Below are 20,754 nucleotides of genomic sequence, written 5' to 3'. Positions count from 1 at the left end.
CTTTTTCACCACTATAGTGCGGTCTGGTATTGAACTTTTCACCTCATATATACTGACTTCCGAATGGGTTCTCGAGTTTAAAGGGTGCACGGCATCCTGTGTGAGTGGCACCCATTCGTTATTCACTAAAAACTGTGTTTATTCGACTACTTATTATCCACCATTCATCAAAAACTCATTTTTGAGAATTCGGCCCCAAAACATTATTTTCAACTTTTTCACCAAATATTTGGGACAAGAACTGAAATAAATTTGGCAAGATTCGACCACGAAGTGAGTACATACGATACATGTACATCTTACATTTGGAGGGGTTGTTGTTGAAACATGACACGAAAATGAAAAAAGAAGTAATTTGTCTACAAAAGCTCACAAGAAAGTATTCAAAAGTCGAAATTTTATCGATAACTAATAATGAATAAACATTACATTATTTAGATTTAAAAGTCAACTTTTTTTCGTATTTTTTTATGGACCCAAACATTGACATATTTATTTGAGTGCACAGCTTAGCTTAATAACTGATTTAACGTGTCCATATACCACTAGGGTTTCGAACACGCCTATCCCGAGTCCGGCCTCCGATAGGATCGGGGGTATTTGAATGCATCTAACAACTGGAAAGAAGGTGAAATAGGGGAAACTTGTACCATTGGTCTTATGGTGATGTCCATTCTATCGACAGCGGCAATGTGACCAAACATTTTGAGCCGTTGTGGAATCATAACAGTGTTGTAGGGTCTCCACGAGTACTCGAGTACTCAAGTACTCGAGTACTCAAGTACTCGGGCACGGGTCGAGTCTAGAAAGACTCGAGTCCGTTCACAAGACTCGAGTACCCGAGCAAGGAAGATCAATCTCATTTAATACTACTTTTACGTCATTTTGTCATATGCTTGTCACCGGGTACATTACAGGGCTGTGAGCCATTTAGGAAAAACAAAAGTCGAATGTGTGGAATGCAATACAATGGCATGATTTGGCATCCATGTTCAGCGCTGGAATTAAGATGCACAATGCTATTTTACTTATTCCTTAGTTTCATTATCATCTAGTAAATGGCGGGTACTCGGGTCCGGATCGGGTTTGACCTTCAAGTTATCGAGTCCAATATTTTGAACTCGCGGAGGTCCTACAGTGTTGATGACACAGTGTTCTCGTCGGGTGGAAAGTTAAAGGGAAAGAAAACGAAAAAGAAGAGGAAAAGCTTGGTTACCGTATATCGTTGTGTGTTGGTCAACTTTGTGTCAGACACATGCCCTTCCAGGTTGTGATACAGTTGCTAGAATATAAAGGGTTGCAAAAGCAACAGTTATCAAAATTCTGCCTGATGCATTTAAACATATCAGTCCTGAGGACTTTGATGCTGATATGGATAAGTACCAGAAGGTACAAATGTTTATTGGTGGGGGGGGGGGGGGGGGAGGGGCGAAGCATGGAATCTGTTTCGATCCTTTCTGTCAGTTTCCTCCGATTCTGTCTTCTTAGCTGTCAACACTATCGCCTACCTGTCTCAACTTCCTCCACGGGTGCAGTCTCTGTGTATTTCCCTGCACCCACCGGGTATCCTCGTCCTCTGCCGCTAATAAAGCTGGTCTGACCCATGGCACTATCTAACGACCGCCGGTAGTAGGGCTGCATAGTAGGTGGTTGCAAATGCCTCTTAACAATGCCAGAAGTAACTACTGAACACTCACCCGAAGTGGTCATACTAAGCCCACAGTTAAAAGCTGATGGGGAATGGCAGGTGTGTGGCACGGATAGCCACATGAGACAAGCACCTGTCGCGGATAGAAAAAGAAAGAAAGAAATGTTTTATTTAACGACGCACTCAACACATTTTATTTACGGTTATATGGCGTCAGACATATGGTTAAGGACCACACAGATTTTGAGAGGAAACCCGCTGTCGCCACTACATGGGCTACTCTTCCGATTAGCAGCAAAGGATCTTTTATTTGCACTTCCCACATGCAGGATAGCACAAACCATGACCTTTGTTGAACCAGTTATGGATCACTGGTCGGTGCAAGTGGTCCATTGAGCCTTGCGGAGCACTCACTCAGGGTTTGGAGTCGGTATCTGGATTAAAAATCCCATGCCTCGACTGGGATCCGAACTCAGTACCTACCAGCCTGTAGACTGATGGCCTACCACGACGCAACCGAGGTCGGTCGCAGATAGAGAGACAAGGACTGGGATGTGGAGATGGACAGCGAAAGCAGTTGAAAGATAGGAGGAGTTGCCAGATCGGGAAGAAATAAAACGGAATTCAAAGGAGAGAAAGAAAAAAAAGTATTGCACATGGAGTGACCCTCTGAAATCGTCCGATTCAATGCAGCATTTTAAACAAAATTTTGCCGACTGGGTAAATTGTTGATGTTCAAAGTGTATTTTATGTTTGTGCATTGTTAGACTACCTAAGATTGGGTGATGTGTATTCAAAATCAATCGTTTTTGCTGAGCAGCAACCCATATAGGACTATTGATATTTGATATGGTAAATATTTTGGTAATATTATAGGTATAACGGAATAACCGGATACATATACTAGTAATTACAATATTACACGTACGTATACATATATAGAAAGTGTATTTAACGACATCACTGGAGCACATTGATTAATTAATCATCGGCTATTGGATGTCAAACATTTAAAGGTAATTCTGATGCATAGTCATCAGAGGAAACCCGCAACATTTTTCCTAATATGCAGCAAGGGATCTTTTATATGCACTTTCCCACAGACAGGAAAGCATATACCACGGCCTTTGTCCAGTTGTGGTGCACTAGTTGGAACGAGAAAAACATCAGCTGAACGGATTCACCTAGGTGGTTCGATCCTGTGACGCAAGGACCTCAAACGAGCACTCATCTGACTGAGCTAAATACCGCCCCCATATATACATATGCGTGCGTGTGTGCACAGTGGTGGATCTAAGGGGTGCTCCCCCACCCCCACCCCCTAAATGTTGCGACAATTGGATTTTCTGGATTCGCCAGTGATGTGTGCGTGTGTAAGTTACTGATTGTGAATTGCCCACTGGCAGTGGTTGGCATTATAGACTTAGTATATATGATGTAGTAACTTCTAGATAGTTTAAAAGTAGATTAGTGCACCCTTAAAACGTCAAGGTCGGCGTAAAGCGAGGAATCTATGTTGACATAGTGCGTATTGCGTAATACGTATTGTGTGGGTGGACAAACAACAATTTATATAGAAATCAACTGAAGCCCATCCAAATGTGCATGATGCGTGTTACGTAATGCGCAATACGTTAATTCCCGAACTCCTCGGTGATCGTTCCAGTACACATTACGCATTATACGCACAATACGTACACATGAATTCCTAGCTTAAGAATTATTATTTTAGATAACTTTATATTATTTATAGATATTTAGTTGATGGATTTGAACACCCTCAAAACTTAGCAATTGGTTCCAAAAAGATTGTTTTAGGTGATGCATATAAACACATTTCTTTGTTTTTGCAGCGATTTTATCAGTCATCTTGAATTCTTACAATAATAACATTTCTCTGTAGAAAGGTAATGCAAGAATTTAATTCCTTTTCCGCTAGAAAACCCTGTATTTGAAGTAAAACATTGTTTTAGGGTAAAATAGAATGTAATATATGGCCACTACTTAATCCACCATTTTCAGAGCCATCTTGGATATAAATGATGAATGAATGAATGAATGTTTAACGACACCCCAGCACGAAAAGTACATCGGCTATTGGGTGTCAAAATATGGTAATGCAAACAAATAAAGTGATGATCAACATCAATATAAATAATTTATATTTAAATAAAAACACAGTGTAAAGAACTGTGCATAAATACAAATATCACAGATAGATACTGATTTTTACTTAAAATTTCAATTGTCTCTAAGAAAACAAGGGGATTTGTGCTGTATTGGCCATTCTCAAAGATAATGTTACACCCCTGCACCACGGTGAGGTTACAGCACGCGCAGGGGATTTAAATATTTCAGTTAGCATCTGTTGTAAATGAATATCTTGATCAATAAAAAAAAACACCCATATAGTCCGTCCCACAAAAACCCGCCTTTTTTTCATTTCATATTATGGAATTTACTACAAGTTATTTATTTCTGAGTCGATTTTTTTTTTAATTGCTCACAAACATAGTTGCCTCTTGCCCCCCCCCCCCCCCCCCCCGCGCTTTCTACGCCAGTGCACGGTGACGTCATCGATTGGCACACTACAACTTTTACAGGAAGATCAACCAAACGAGGCGATCGAGTGATATAAATTAAGATCGATTATGGGTAATAAATAGGACATTAAACTCGCTATCATTTCCTATCATGTTTCTGTCCCTCGTGAAATAATTTCCATAGTCTCTCACTAAATAAAGCTCGTGACAATTGAAAATTATTTCACTCGGGACATAAACATGATACGAAATGGAAGCTCGTTTAATGCAAAAAAAAAACAATCAGAAAATAGCAACGAACAATTATCAATTAGCAAATCGCAAGACGCAAACAGCAACGAGCAAATAGCAAAATGCAAGTAGCATGTCACCGCTAGTCTGTCACTTTAAAAATCCCGCGTAATTCGTAATCAACCGATGAGTTCCGAATGGTTCGAATCGGACCAGCCGAGTACATCCGATATTTCTCGAAAAGTAATGACTGGTTTTTTAGTTTGTTTGAGAAACGACTGAGGAACAGTCCATTACACGTGAGATTTGTTGTAAATAAACCATGCCAGCGCCAAGAAAACGAAAGCCTGACAGTAACGAGAAACCATCGTCAGATAATACAGAAACAGTCGATGAGAAATCCCCCACAGTAAGAAGTTGTGGCATTCCAAGTGTTAGCAGGGTTTGTTAGAGACACACGGAGAGAGAGTCTGAGCCACAGAGAGAGAGAGAGAGAGTGAGTGAGTGAGTGAGAGTGAGTGAGTGAGTGAGTGAGAGAGAGAGAGAGAGAGAGAGAGAGAGAGAGAGAGAGAGAGAGAGAGAGAGAGAGAGAGCAAAAAATTAAATAAAGAGGAAACAGTCTGTCGAATTATTACAAAACTACTGAAGGGGGCCTAGAAAGAGTTACACATTTTCTTCAGTTTAGTCCAAATTGGACATAGAAAATGGGTGGTTTTTAAAAACAAAAATATATATATATTATTGGGTCCACTTTGGACTATCCTCGGGTTAAATACCCAACTATCTTCGCCCGATTCGGACTATCCTCAGGTATAATAATAATCCTGATCCGAACCCCAAACTAAACTCTTTAATTAACCAGGGCTAGAATTTTTATAAAACCCACTAGCCTGGTAGCCATGAGATCAGTGATTTAAAAAAATTACTAGCCTTGATTAAAAATTCACTAACCCTACTTTACTTGAAGTTAATACAATTTTACTAAATAATAGTAATAATCAGATTTGTCACCTAAAGAGGGAGATAGAACTTAAAAATACTAATATTGGGGGGTTGGGGTGGGGGCAGGCAATTCATATTTACAAAATCATTTGACTCTTCTTTTTTAAAAAAATTTTCACTAGCCGTCGGGCATGGCAATATTAGTTATTTACTAGGTCATCGTTGAATATCACTAGCCATGGGAGTTGGGCTACCATAATCTAGAGGCCCTGCTCTAACCGTTTGCTTGATGCGTGGTCGGTCTGGGATCGATCCTCGTCGGTGGGCCCATTGGGCTATTTTTCGCTCTAACCAGTGCACCACGACTGGTATATTAAAGGCTGTGGTATGTGTTATCCTGCCTGTGGGATGGTGCATGATCATATAAAAGATCCCCTGCTGCTAATTGAAAAGTGAAGTGGCGACAGCGGGTTTTCTCTCTATATATCTGTGTGGTCCTTAACCATATGTCCGACCCCATATAACCGTAAATAAAATGTTTTGAGTGCGTCGTTAAATAAAACATTTCCTTCCTTCCTTCTTTCGAATAGATAATATTAACTTTGATGATGATGTTTTATTTTGCAGAGAAAACAAGACAAAAAGACTGTAACGGATCAGAAAACACATCCAGGTTTCTGTCGGCGGTGTCTTAGTTTTGGAAAATATGTTCTTCTGTTGTTGATAGTTCCTCCATTTTTGAATTATGCATCACTACAAAGGGAAGCTCAGCAATTGTTACCATCAGGTACATCTATTAACTATCATGTAGTAAGGTTTAGTACATTTACAGGCGTCAAATTTGGCATGTTAGTGGGCAAGGCCATTTTGGCCTAGCTCATTGGAGATATTTTACGGCATTGTGACCAAAAAGCAGACCGGCCTCGGTGGCGTACTGGTTAGGCCATCGGTCAACAGGCTGGTAGGTACTGGGTTCGGATCCCAGTCAAGGCATGGGATTTTTAATCCAGATACCAACTCCAAACCCTGAGTGAGTGCTCCCCAAGGCTCAATGGGTAGGTGTAAACCACTTGCACCGACCAGTGATCCATAACTGGTTCAACAAAGGCCATGGTTTGTGCTATCCTGCCTGTGGGAAGCGCAAATAAAAGATCCCTTGCTGTTAATCGGAAAGAGTAGCCCATGTAGTGGCGACAGCGGGTTTCCTCTCAAAATCTGTGTGGTCCTTAACCATATGTCTGACGTCATATAACCATAAATAAAATGTGTTGAGTGCGTCGTTAAATAAAACATTTCTTTCCAAAAGGCAGGGTACCGATGCAGATTTCAACAAGCGTCTTTAATATAACACAACAGCACTCATCAAAAGTATAGAAGTGTGAACAGTCGTGTTGATGTTTGATGACCAGTTTGGCCGTGTGACAGGGCATTGGGGGCCTGGTCACTGTTAAATTGGAGCCCTGCATTTAATACGCATGTATGTATAACAGATGTCTCAAGTCTCCACAAAATCTCATGGGGTTTTTTCTTTCGAAAATCTCAGTTTTTCTCTTGCGAAGAAAGTGTTTCCCTTGCTGCCCATCCAAGTTGCCTTAGTGTTCTTATTTCATTAAAATGAAGGTAACACCAGCCGTGCCCCCCCCCCCCCCCCCCCCCCAATAAATATTCAGCCCCTGCATCATGACACAAAATGAAAAGATTGTACAGCAGAAGTTCCTAACTAGGATTAGGTTCAGGTCAGGGTTCGGGTCATTTAGAATTAGGTTTGGGGTTCGGATCAGGATTATTATTATACCTGAGAATATAGTCTGAAAGATATTCATGGTTAGAAAGTAATTTAGTGCGCTCCCCCCCCCCCCCCACCCCCCCCCCCCCCCCCCCCCCCCCGAATAGAAATCACTGGGGATCAGTATAATTTGAATGTCGCTAGTCCATGAGCAGAGTAAATATTTCTCAGTGTTGATTTTATTTTATTTCATTTCATGATTTTTCATGATATGTCTGACATCATGTGCTTGCAGGTGGAGAGCTTTACGACATTGGCTGGTCTCAGAAACTCTTTATGATGTGTCATGGAAAAGGACCTCCAACTGGTAAATAAATATAACATATTGAAATGGCCATATTTTAAAAATATGTAATGATTCCCCCCTTGTTTTGGTTCTCCATTGAAAAAACTACTGTTGAATTTCAAACAACGGGGGTGGTGGGAGGGATGTAGCCCAGTGGTGAAGTGTTTGCTTGATGCGCGGTCAGTTTGGGATTGATCCTCGTCAGTGGGCCCATTGGGCTATTTCTCGTTTCAGCCTATGCACCACGACTGGTATATCGAAGGCCATGGTATGTGCTATCCTATCTGCGGGATGGTGCATATAAAAGATCCCTTGCTGCTAATGGAAAAATGTAGCTTGTTTACTCTGATGACTACAAGTCAAAATTACCAAATGTTTGACAGCCAATGATTAATAAATCAATGTGCTCTAGTGGTGTTGTTAAACAAAATAAACTTTATTTATTTTAAAACAACGGTTCATTTGGCAGACTCACTGGGGTTTTTCCCAACCCAACCAGCATCATGTTTCTGGTATATCTGGTATGTGGTGTCCTGCTGTGGGAACGTGTATACATGTATAAAAGATCTATTGCTACTAGTGGAAAAATGTAGGTTTTGTTTTAAAAAGGAGTTAATTTTGTTTAACAACATCACTAGAGCACATTGATTTATTAATCATTGGCTATCAAACATTTGGTAATTTTGACATATAGTCTTAGAGAGGAAATCTGCTATATTTTTCCATTAGTAGGTGGGGATCTTTTTTATGTACCATCCCATAGACATGATAGCATATACCACAGTGTTTGATATACCAGTCATGGTGCACTTGCTGGAACGAGAGATAGCCCAATGGGCCCACCAACAGGGATTGATCCCAGACTGACAGTGCATCAAGTGAGCACTTTACCACTGGGCTACAGGTTTTTACATTGAAGACTAAATGTCCAAATTACCAAATGTTTGAGATCCAATAGCCAATGATTAATTAGTCGATTTACTCTAGTGGTGTTGTTCAAAATAACTTGCTGTTTTAGTCATAGTGGGGTGTATCGTAGTCCATGTAATGGAGAATTTTACATGGGTCGCAGGATCAACGGCCCTTGGCAAAATGAGGTGGAGGGGGGTGGGGGGAGAGATGTTTCTCGGTAACAAGTCTCTTCAGCGTTCAATTGGTTGTATTATATCCTTTGTCCCGTGTGAGTCACAAAAAGGGCTGTCAGGCGTAGATCTTTTGCAGAGCCCCACAGCTTGGCATCCATCATAGTACTCACAGGCCACATTTGTTGCCTCTCTCTGTTATAGAGTGGACAGGACTGCAGGAAGTGTTGTGGTGTTTGGTAATCTTTTCCACAATTAAAGAGAGCCGAGGGCTGAATACCAATCTTTTTAAGATGTCCAGTCACAAGTCTCTGAAATTTGCCTCATTCCAGCCAATACACCATGACTAGTATATCAAAGGCCATGTTATGTGCTATTCTGTCCGTGGGATGGTGTGTATAAAAGATTCCTTGCTGTTAATAGAAAAAGTTTGGAGTTTCCTCTCGAAAATTACATGCCTTGGTGCCCTGATTTTTGTTATTACCTCCTCCCCCCCCCCCCCCTTTGCAATTTAAAATTTGACCCCTGTTGGACCCCAAATAGCTGCATACATGCAATTTAAAATGTACTGTTATGGCCCCCCCCCCCCCCCCCCCCCCCCCCGCATTCTACCCAAGTTAGACACCAAATAGTTGCATAGATTAAAACGAGCTGAGATGTTATAAAACCAACATTCCTCTTTTCTTGCGTGGGGCGGGATATAGTCCGTGGTAAAGCGCTCGCTTGATACACTGTCAGTTTGAGATCGATCCCCATCGGTGGGCCTATTGGGCTATTCCTCATGCCAGCTAGTGCACCACGACTGGTATATCAAAGGCCATAGTATGTACTACCCTGTCTGTGGGATTGGTGCATATAAAAGATCCCTTGCTGCTAATCGAAAAGAGTATGTTTGTTAATTTAATGTCATAAGCCTTAGAAGTGGGGGTGGGTGTATGGGATACTGGCTTCAAACTCTGAAGATATTGCATAACCCCATCCCCACCGCACCCCACTCCCGCTGAAAAATCGAAGTAATATATTAACTGCCCCTACCCCCATTGAGGTTTTGTTATTCCTATTTATTCCAGTTTGTACACAATTAGCTGAAAAAGATACATTTTCATATTCATATATAAATACTCAATACAGTACTGCGTAAAACAAATTTGGCTAAAGCATTTTCTATATGGCTAATAAAAATTCCATTTGGCTAATATTTTGGCTACAGGTATTTTTGATCCAGGGTGAGCCCTGTATATATAACCGTAAATAAAATGTGTTGAGTACGTCGTTAAATGAAACATTTTTTTCCTCTTTTTCTTGCAGTCATTCTAGACTCGCCAACAGGAATGTCATCTGATGTTTGGGCTCTAATATGGCCAAAAATTTCCCAGCATGCAAAAGTGAGGGTTTTTTGGTAATTTTTATTGGTGATCGTATTAGTTTTTGTGTCAGTGTTTGTGTTAAACCCAGGATTCATATTGATTGATTGATTTCAACGTACAATGTATTTTCGTGCTTGTATCCAATTTAGTTTCAAGCACGCTGCCCTGGACACACACCTCAGCTATCTGGGCTGTCTGTTCAGGACAGTGGGTTAGTTGTTAGTTGGTTAGTGAGAGAGAAGAGGGTGTAGTGGCCTTACACCTACCCATTGAGCCCTTAAGAACTCGCTCTGGGTTGGAGCCAGTACCGGGCTGCGAACCCTGTACCTACCAGCCTGTAGTCCGATGGCTTAATCACTGCGCCACCTAGGCCGGTCCAGGATTCATAACAGTGGTCTGTGAAAAGCAGTCCCTTTTTAAGAGCTAGGAGGTGAAATAGAAATTCACCCACTAAAACCATTTTAAAAAAACACAGGTAATTTTTTTTCACGAGAGAGATGTTTGTATGATTATCTCATCTGCTATTTATCTGTTAATTCTGTTATACTTTAATTCAGTAATGCTCTCAAATCCATATCGGAGGTCATCATTTTACACACAGTATACCAAAACCTCTCGCCTCCAGGTAACCTCTTGTTTTTTGGGCTTAGTCGGACTTTAAATATTTTGGCCGCGTGTTTCAAAATTTTATGTCTATTTTTTTGTAAACAGTCTGACACACTTCATTTTGGTAGCCCGTCTAAATTACTCAAATCACCTTAAAACTTTTTCGGCTGAGCACTCTAATTTTATTTTTGGACTTAACTACTAAATTGTTATTCCAAATTCAAACTTACCTCCCCCCTTGTGGCCCGGACTTAGTCACTGGCGATGTCAGAGATTAAGCCCGGGACAGGTGTGTTCGAAACCTTAGTGGTATATGGATGTAAAAAAGGTTGTCTCTGTCTCTCTCTCTCTCTCTCTCTATCTGTCTCTGTCTGTCTGTCTCTGTCTCTGTCTCTCTCTCTCTCTCTGTCTGTCTCTCTGTGTCTGTCTATGTGTGTCTCTCTCTCTCTCTGCCATAGTTTGACACCCAATAGCCGATGTATTTTTCGTGCTGGGGTGTCGTTAAACATTTCATTCATTCATTCATTCATTCTCTCTCTCTCTGTCTCTCTCTCTCTCTCCCTCCCCTCTCTCTCTCTCCCCTCTCTCTCTCTCTCTCTCTCTCTCTCTCTCTCTCTCTCTCTCTTCCCCCCCTCTCTTACCCCCCCCCCTCTCTTACCAATACCTCATCTCACCTCGTGCTAACATTTTAATCCAGCCTTACCCAGTCTTTTCCCCAGAAATATGACCGCTGTATAAATAGCCAGCCCTCTGTAGCCGAGGCTATATACACTGCATGCTGCTGTATCTAATCCAGTACTGTGTATACTAATGTATTTTCGCCAATCTCCCTTGAATCTGCTATATACAGAGCCCACTGTATTTTTATATTTGTTTCAGGTGTGTGTTTATGACCGAGCTGGTATTGGTTTCAGCGAACGTCCACACAAGGTAAAGTGGATACATTTGCTACAAACTGTCATCTGGGCCCATGCTTATAAAACTTTTAGACCACACTCAATCTCTAATGAAGGAAGGAAGGAAATATTTTATTTAACGACGCATACAATGCATTTTATTTACGGTTATATGGCATCAGACATATGGTTTAGGACCACACAAATATAGAGAGGGGAAACCCGCTGTCGCCACTTCATGGGCTACTCTTTTTGATTAGCAGCAAGGGATCTTTTATATGCACCATCCCACAGACAGGATAGTACATACCACAGCCTTTGTTACACCAGTTGTGGAGCACTGGCTGGAACGAAAAATAGCCCAATGGGGTCACCAACAGGGATCGATCCTAAACCGACCACGCATCAAGTGAGCGTTTTACCACTGGGCTACGTCCCGCTCGTAATTTCTAATGACGTCACGCGCATACAATGTCATGACATTAGTGTCTCGGATTCTATTAGAGAGTCGAGTCTAGTTATAAGCACCAGCCCGGATCATATTCCAAGCATTAGGATGTTGTTCACCAAACTGACAAATGTAAATTTAAAGTGGTACAGTTATGTCTATGGGAAGGTGCACATATAAAAAGAAATAATTCATTGTCCCTGTACAAGTGGCTCCAACAGACCAGTTAAGACTTGTGTTGTTGCTTTCCATCTTGGCAAAATATACCGTCAAATTCCTGTTATAAACATACAAACACATGCACGGACACCGGCCTCGGTGGCGTCGTGGCAGGTCATCGGTCTACAGGCTGGTAGGTACTGGGTTCGGATCCCAGTCGAGGCATGGGATTTTTAATCCAGATACCGACTCCAAACCCTGAGTGAGTGCTCAGCAAGGCTCAATGGGTAGGTGTAAACCACTTGCACCGACCAGTGATCCATAACTGGTTCAACAAAGGCCATGGTTTGTGCTATCCTGCCTGTGGGGAGCGCAAATAAAAGATCCCTTGCTGCCAATCGGAAGAGTAGCCCATGTAATGGCGACAGCGGGTTTCCTCTCAAAATCTGTGTGGTCCTTAACCATATGTCTGACGCCATATAACCGTAAATAAAATGTGTTGAGTGCGTCGTTAAATAAAACACTTCTTTCTTTCTTTCATGCACGGACACCCACACAGACCCCAAAAAAACATGCATGTGCACGTACACACACACACAAGAATAGTAACTCAAGACATGTTCCATCTAAAATTGTGCCTAAAATGTTTAATTCCTTTTAGAAGGCATTAAAACGTTTCTTCTGAAATAAGGGGCGGAGCAAAGCAGAGCCCGTTCTTATTTCTGAAGAAACGTCTTACGCCTTCTAACCGATTTAGACGGCATTTCATAGGTTCATTACTTGATATGGGCGGGGCAAGCGTCATTAATTGTTCGCGCCAGTTGTTTTGACGTCATTCATACAGCTCTTGGTAATGATGTCTGGCCAATTGTGTCGAAGTAATTTCGGATACATGACTTGTTATTAAGACTTCTTTTTGGTGTGTCTTCACGATTAAGACGATTAAAATGCTGATATCCGATTGGTTGAATTGGAGAGAAACCGACAAAATGCTGTCTAAAGAATACTAAGTTGAATGCATCTGCATGTGATTGAAAAAAAAAACTGTAATTTTATAAAATTGTACTATTTACAAAATGAGGATATGAAGTAAAATGATGGTAAGATGTGTTATATTTGATATGTTATATTTGTCATGTTTTGAAGCCAAAACAATCGTGCAGATCCTGTCTGTTGCAGACGTGATTGTGATGTTCTTTGTTTTCAGAACAGCTCCGAGTCGTATGGTGAGATGGTGGACAAGAGGTGGCAGCCATTCACAGCAGAAAAGTGTGTACTGGTGCAGTTGATAATTAATATATTAAAAGTAAATACAAATGATGTTACAGTGTGACAAAAAAATGCAGGTAGCTACGTTAAATAATAATAGTCATTACATTATGCTTATTTTAGATTAACTTCCAGTTTGTTCATGTTTAGTTACAGCAATTTCTTTTTCTGATTGTAATAACAAAAATAATTATCTCTCTTAGTTCTCTCTTCTGGTCTAAAAGGGGAATCCCCTTGGGATTGACCAGTGGTCGGAATTGGTTTAAATGACTAAAATAATGAAGCCATATTTGACATAAAATATTGTAGTCCAAAATTCTATTGCTTGCTAGATTGTATAGTGCTAGTTTATTGAGATAAATAATTTGGGTATTTATTTATATAAAAGGTAAACATTTGTATTGGTGTAAATAAAACAATGAGGTATTATCATGAGATCGATATTGTTTTATTGAGCACCAAAAATACTGACCAATTCTATTTTCTTTTCTTCATAAAATGACATCATATCAATCTCATGACAGCCACACGGTCATGTTTCACTGTTGTATGTCACTGTTTTACAGAATGGTTGACGACCTGTGTCCTCTCTCACTTGATCATGTTTCACTGTTGTATGTAACTGTTTTACAGAATGGCTGACGACCTGTTTCCACTCTCACGTGATCATGTTTCACTGTTGTATGTCACTGTTTTACAGAATGGCTGACGACCTGTTTCCACTCTCACGTGATCATGTTTCACTGTTGTATGTCACTGTTTTACAGAATGGCTGACGACCTGTTTCCACTCTCACGTGATCATGTTTCACTGCTGTATGTCACTGTTTTACAGAATGGCTGATGACTTGTTTTCCTCTCTCACGTGATCATGTTTCACTGTTGTATGTCACTGTTTTACAGAATGGCTGACGACCTGTTTCCACTCTCACGTGATCATGTTTCACTGTTGTATGTCACTGTTTTACAGAATGGCTGACGACCTGTTTCCACTCTCACGTGATCATGTTTCACTGTTGTATGTCACTGTTTTACAGAATGGCTGACGACCTGTTTCCACTCTCACGTGATCATGTTTGACTGTTGTATGTAACTGTTTTACAGAATGGCTGACGACCTGTTTCCACTCTCACGTGATCATGTTTGACTGTTGTATGTCACTGTTTTACAGAATGGCTGACGACCTGTTTCCTCTCTCACAGGATCATGTTTGACTGTTGTATGTAACTGTTTTACAGAATGGCTGACGACCTGTTTCCTCTCTCACGTGATCATGTTTGACTGTTTATTTGTAACTGTTTTTCAGAATGGCTGATGACCTGTTCCACCTCTTCACTGTGAGCAGTCAGCAGGAAAAGCCGTTTATTCTCGTGGGTGCCGAGCTGGGGGCGCTTGTTGCTCAGTTCTACACCAACATCTATGAAAGGTTGGTTAGTTTTGTGTTCTACACAAGTTCTCTTCCAGACAAAAATGGATACATTTTTTACCCAGCAGGAATCTGAAAATTGCAAGAAAAATTTGTTTTTATTTGCACATCACTTGCACAAAACTAATTTTGTGTAACTTAATTTTCGTTCACACATTAAAGGGACATTCCTGAGTTTGCTGCAATTTTAAAGATGTTATCGACTAACAGAGACTTTTTAACGATTGTAATTACATATCAAATATATTTTTCTGCATAAAATGTTAGTGGCTGTATATTAAACGTGTTTCTGATCGTTGTAATATTTGTACTGGGTTAAATTTCATTTTATTTCCTAAAATATAATTTTTTCGTACATACAAAATTATTTGAAGACAAAATCCAGTTTGGGCTTCTTACAAATATTAAGACGACTAAAAACACGTTGAATATACAGACACTGATATTCTAAACAAGAAAATATATTTAATATGTAAGTTTAATCGTAGAAATATTTTATTAGTCGGAAACATCTTATAATGCAGCGAACTCGGGAATGTCCCTTTAATCTTAGGACATAATTTACACGGTCATGGTAGGTATTTGCAAAAATCAAAATTGGTTATATCAATTTTTTCAGTTCTCAGAGACCTGGGGCCTAATTCACTAAACTCTCACGACCTTGCGATCTCGCAGTGCAGTGTAAAAAGACTTGCAAAGATGATGCCTAAGAGATATAAGGGAATTAGAATCCTGCCCAGTTAGGTTAAACTTTTAAAATGTAACAAAATCGAGGCATCATAATTATTGGAATAGAGTCCTAGTAAACAGAGAATAACTAGTTAATGACGTCGGACGTCTGCTTTATCCTGTGACAGTAAGAATGGGAAGAGCCTCGTGGAATTTCTCGTTCAGCCTGAACAGGATAAAGCAGATATCCGACGTCATTAACTAGTTATTAGCTTTATCCTCTAGACCATAAACATTAAGGAGAAAAGCCATTATTTCTGTTATTTTCAGCCACATTGTACGATGACCTAGAGGTCAAATGAGCGATTTTGTAATGTAGGCTGTGCGTCATGTGACATCATAAGTCATATCCTGATAGCAGCAGGATATGATTTCGCTTTATCCGTCATCATATTCTGTCAATAGAAACGGTGGTTGCAGGATAAATAGAGGATATTTCATGTTTTTTGTCAAATATGATTTATATCTCACGGAGTGAAGTTTGCAATAATATTTCACGAGTCCATGTGTGATATAATTGCAAACTTCACTCAATGAGATATAAATCATATCTGACAAAAACGTGAAATTTTCTATTTACTGTTGGCAATTTATCTTTATTTTTAAAATGCTAGCAGCAAAATAGTTTCGGCTTTCGTACAGTGAAGTTAACACTTTCTACAGTGACGATAACACATTTTAGAGTGTAATAGTGAAATTTTTTACTCAAAAATGTCTTATCGTCACTGAGTGACTGATAACACTTTTATTTCTCCGATATTTTAAGATATTTCACTAAATGTTATATAATAAATGTGTTTGACTCGAACGTTACTAAATGTGCGACTTTGTTTTCTACAGCCATGTGTTTGGCCTGGTGTTGATCAACCCACTGACGGAGGAGATCTTTGATCAGGATCAGGGCGTGTGGACTCAGTACTGGTGAATAATTCTCTTTAATTACGGTCTTCTGAGTTTGCTGCTGTTGTAACGTGTTCAGGGGGGGGAGATGGATCATAGAATGTGGCCCAGTGGTAAAGCACTCGCCTGGTGTACATTATAATGATGTATATACAGTCAGACTTCGTTACTACGACATTTACACACCATCCGACCACAAATTGTCGGGAACGAACGTACACCAATGCTATTCTGTTCATTACTTACGCAAATTAGGAACAAACATGCACCTAACGTCTAAAAACACTTCTTTACAACGACATTACATAATCACAGATGACGATGTAACGTTGGCAGTACACACAGCCATTTGGCATCCTTGATCTCGTCGCGAGCAGACAGTTGCATGATGTCTGAGTTACCGCTGTCGGCTAACTATAGACGTGTATTGCTTTTGAACAGAAGCCTTTCGTCCTTCAATTAAAGGATTAACTTCGAACAATCAAGTCTACTAGCTTTATGACATTTTGTAAACGAAGTAGGTACCAATCGATTAGATTGACTGTGAATGCGCTTGGATTAATAATAATATAATAATTTATTTAATGATGGTCTGTGATCCATCCCATCGGTGGAACCATTGGGCTATTTCTCATTCCAGCCAGTGCACCACGACTGGTATATTAAATGCTTTGGTATGTGTTATCCTGTCTGTAGGATGGTGCATATAAATGATCACTTGCTACTACTGACACCCAATAGCCGATGATTAATAAATCGATATAACGACAATTTTGATATAACGACAAAGTGACCCAGGGACGAACGTGGTCGTTGTAACGAGGTCTAACTGTAGTTATTTGACTGACTAATGATGTTTATAGTTATTTGACTTACAGGTTTTGTAGACTGGTATATTGTAATGATGCACTTGGTTATTTGATTGACAGGTTTGGTAGACTGGTATATTATGATGATGTACTTGGTTATTTGATTGACATGTGGGTGGACTGGTATATTATAATGATGTACTTGGTTATTTGATTGACATGTGGGTGGACTGGTATATTATAATGATGTACTTGGTTATTTGATTGACATGTGTGGGTGGACTGGTATATTATAATGATGTACTTGGTTATTTGATTGACATGTGGGTGGACTGGTATATTATAATGATGTACTTGGTTATTTGATTGACATGTCGGTGGACTGGTATATTATAATGATGTACTTGGTTATTTGATTGACATGTGGGTGGACTGGTATATTATAATGATGTACTTGGTTATTTGATTGACATATGTGGGTGGACTGGTATATTATAATGATGTACGTGGTTATTTCATTGACAGGTTTGGTAGACTGATTATTATAATAATGTCTTTGGTTAATTGAATGATAGGTTTGGGTGGACTGGTATATTATAATGATGTACTTGATATTTGATTGACAGGTTTGGGGTGGACCGGTATATTATAAATATATACATGATATTTGATTGACAAATTTGGGTGGACTGGTATATTATGATGTAATTGGTTATTTGATTGACAGGTTTGGATAGACTGGTACTTATATACATTATATTTGATTGACAGGTTTGGGTAGACTGGTAAATATATACATGATATTTGATCGACAGGTTTGGGTAACTGGTAAATATATACATATTTGATTGACAGGTTTGGGTAGACTGGTTTACAAATCAAAATGTATTACATGATATTTGATTGACAGGTTTGGCCAGCTCGTCCCCACCTTCCAGTCATTTCAGCTGGGAGCTGCTCTCGGGCTGACCCGCCTTGCTCTCCTCTTCGGACTGATTAAACAACCCCTAGCAATGGTCGCCGTCGCTCCTGACGTGCACAACAGACAGGTATGGTACCTGTTACTTGACTTCAGACATTTCTGTATGCTTTTTACACCATCAAACTTGCAGCAAAATAACATTAAAATTTAAAAAATGATTTCATGTCATTGGTCTTTTTTTTAATCATTTATTTCTGCAGTTGTGTGACCAGAAGTGGTATACTATTAGTGGCACTTTTTTTTTTAATGGGGCATACAGTCCCCTTTCAAAATTCTGAATTTCTTAAGTAGGGGCAGGTCGTAGCCCAGTGGTAAAGCACTCGCTTGATGTGCGGTCGGTTTAGGATCGATCCCCATCGGTGGCCTCATTGGGCTATTCCTCGTTCCAGCTAGTGCTCCACAACTGGTGTAGGAAAGCCCGCGGTATGTACTATCCTTTCTGTGGGATGGTGCATATAAAAGATCCCTTGCTGCAAAGCGAAAAGAGTGGCCTATGAAGTGGCGACAGCGGGTTTCCTCTCTCAATATCTGTGTGGTTCTTACCATATGTCTGACGCCATATAACTGTAAATAAAATGTGTTGAGTGTGTTGTTAAATAAAACATTTCCTTCCTTCATTCAAAATGTCCAAGCTAAAAGTTTCAAACTATTTAAAACAAGGATGATATCATTATTCATTATGTGACATCAATTTCAGTACATCATTATTGTCACTATTCTAGGGTTGTTTTAACTTTGAGTCAAAAAGCAAGTTTAATGCAGGATTTTCAATACTTTTGGAAAGGAAACGTGATATTTGACTACAATTTAGCACAACATTGTTGTTTTTTCGTTGTTTTTGTTTTGTTGTTTGTTTTGTTATTTTAATCTGAAAACAGTAGAACAGATGCAATATGACGTCATCGTGTCTGGTCAGATATGCATCATCGGCATTCCCATGATCAGCGTTCCCATGATCGATGTTCCCATGATTGGTGCTCCCATGATCGGCGTTCTCCTGCTGAATCAGCCACTGGTTTAGGCAAATGGCTTGCATTGTCATCCTCCATAATGGCCTTGAGGAATTTGTTTTCGAAGTTGTATTGCGTCAGTTCATGTAGGTTCAGTTGTCCATCACTTCTGCGTCTCCTGCTTCTACATCTTCGGATGAGTACGATTCTCTCCTTTTTCGTCTGGGTTTAATTTGACTTCAGTTACATGCTATATAGAGAATAACTAGTTAATGACGTCGGATATCTGCTTTATCCTATGAAGGTAAGAATGGGAAATTCCACAAAGCTCTGCCGAGCAGGATTTCTCATTCTGCCTGAACAGGATAAAGCAAATATCCAACGTCAGTAACTAGTTATTATCTTTATCCTGCAGACCATAAACATTAAGGGGAAAAGCTATCATTTCTGTTATTTCAGCCACATTGTGCGATGACCTAGAGGTCAAATGAGTTATTTTATAATGTCGTTATGCGTGTGACATCATGTGAGTAACGTTGCTTTTACCGTCATCATATTCTGTCAATAGAAACGCTGTTGCAAGATAACTAAGTGTAATCTTGTTTTGTTTACAGAAATACTGATACGTAAGTCTAATCTTGTTTTGTTTACAGAAATACTTGATACGTAAGTCTAATTTTGTTTTGTTTACAGAAATACTTGATACGTAAGTGTAATCGTGTTTTGTTTACAGAAATACTTGATACGTAAGTGTAATCTTGTTTTGTTTACAGAAATACTTGATACGTAAGTGTAATCTTGTTTTGTTTACAGAAATACTTGATACGTAAGTCTAATTTTGTTTTGTTTACAGAAATACTTGATACGTAAGTGTAATCTTGTTTTGTTTACAGAAATACTTGATACGTAAGTGTAATCTTGTTTTGTTTACAGAAATACTTGATACGTAAGTCTAATCTTGTTTTGTTTACAGAAATACTTGATGTGTAACCCTCGTCACCTGAGTTCTGTGGTGGATGAACATCATTTCATCAATGAAACATTTTCACAAATGAGGTATTTAAGATAAAATACTCATTGTAATACTTTTCATGACAGCACTCACCCCACTGTTTCTCAGGGATAACAACAGGTCTTCTCACTGCACTAGTAAAATGGTATTTGCTCAAAGGGATGAGATATGATTGCAAACTTCACTTGATGAGATATAAATCATATTTGACAAAAAACCATGAAATTTTCTATTTATTATATAACTTTTGGCAATTTACCTTTATTTTTAAAATGCCAACAGCAAAATAGTTCCGGCTTTCTTACAGTGAAGATAACACTTTCTACAGTGACGATAACACATTTTAGAATGAAATAGTGAAATTTTCACTCTAAAATGTGTTGTCGTCACTGAGTGACTGATAACACTTTTATTTCACTGATATTTTAAGATATTTCACTAAATATTATATAATAAAATTATTTATTAACCAGTTGGACCTGTAGGGTACTCATGATTCCAACCGGATGGGTCTATAGATTTCGTCCAAGTCCTCCTGTTTGTCTGTCCCACATATTGTCTTCGAGACTTCTGTTTTGCAATGCCTCAAGATATTAAGCTGAAATTGTGTGTATAGCTTTAACATGTTCTGTTACAGATCAGGGCTGTGGCGTAGCCCAGTGGTAAAGCGCACGCCCGATGCGC

The 20,754-nt window shown here is 39.5% G+C and overlaps 1 protein-coding gene across 1 annotated transcript in view; it reads left to right on the top strand.

The window, feature by feature from the left end:
• Window positions 1-4,704: 4,704 nt before the first annotated feature.
• The window catches only part of LOC121377635, a 26,125-nt gene continuing 10,075 nt past the window's right edge, over window positions 4,705-20,754 (top strand). Inside the window, exons 1-10 of the mRNA XM_041505702.1 lie at window positions 4,705-4,831; window positions 5,992-6,151; window positions 7,386-7,457; window positions 9,827-9,903; window positions 11,371-11,421; window positions 13,202-13,263; window positions 14,569-14,688; window positions 16,258-16,338; window positions 18,037-18,175; window positions 20,032-20,114. Coding sequence (XP_041361636.1) covers window positions 4,745-4,831; window positions 5,992-6,151; window positions 7,386-7,457; window positions 9,827-9,903; window positions 11,371-11,421; window positions 13,202-13,263; window positions 14,569-14,688; window positions 16,258-16,338; window positions 18,037-18,175; window positions 20,032-20,114 — 932 coding nt within the window. The 5' untranslated portion in view covers window positions 4,705-4,744. The remainder of the gene's footprint in view (window positions 4,832-5,991; window positions 6,152-7,385; window positions 7,458-9,826; window positions 9,904-11,370; window positions 11,422-13,201; window positions 13,264-14,568; window positions 14,689-16,257; window positions 16,339-18,036; window positions 18,176-20,031; window positions 20,115-20,754) is intronic.

The sequence above is a fragment of the Gigantopelta aegis genome, chromosome 7 (assembly GCF_016097555.1).
Source record: "Gigantopelta aegis isolate Gae_Host chromosome 7, Gae_host_genome, whole genome shotgun sequence".
NCBI classification, from domain to species: Eukaryota; Metazoa; Mollusca; class Gastropoda; order Neomphalida; family Peltospiridae; genus Gigantopelta; species Gigantopelta aegis.
This window is presented reverse-complemented; position numbering and strand designations above follow the sequence as displayed.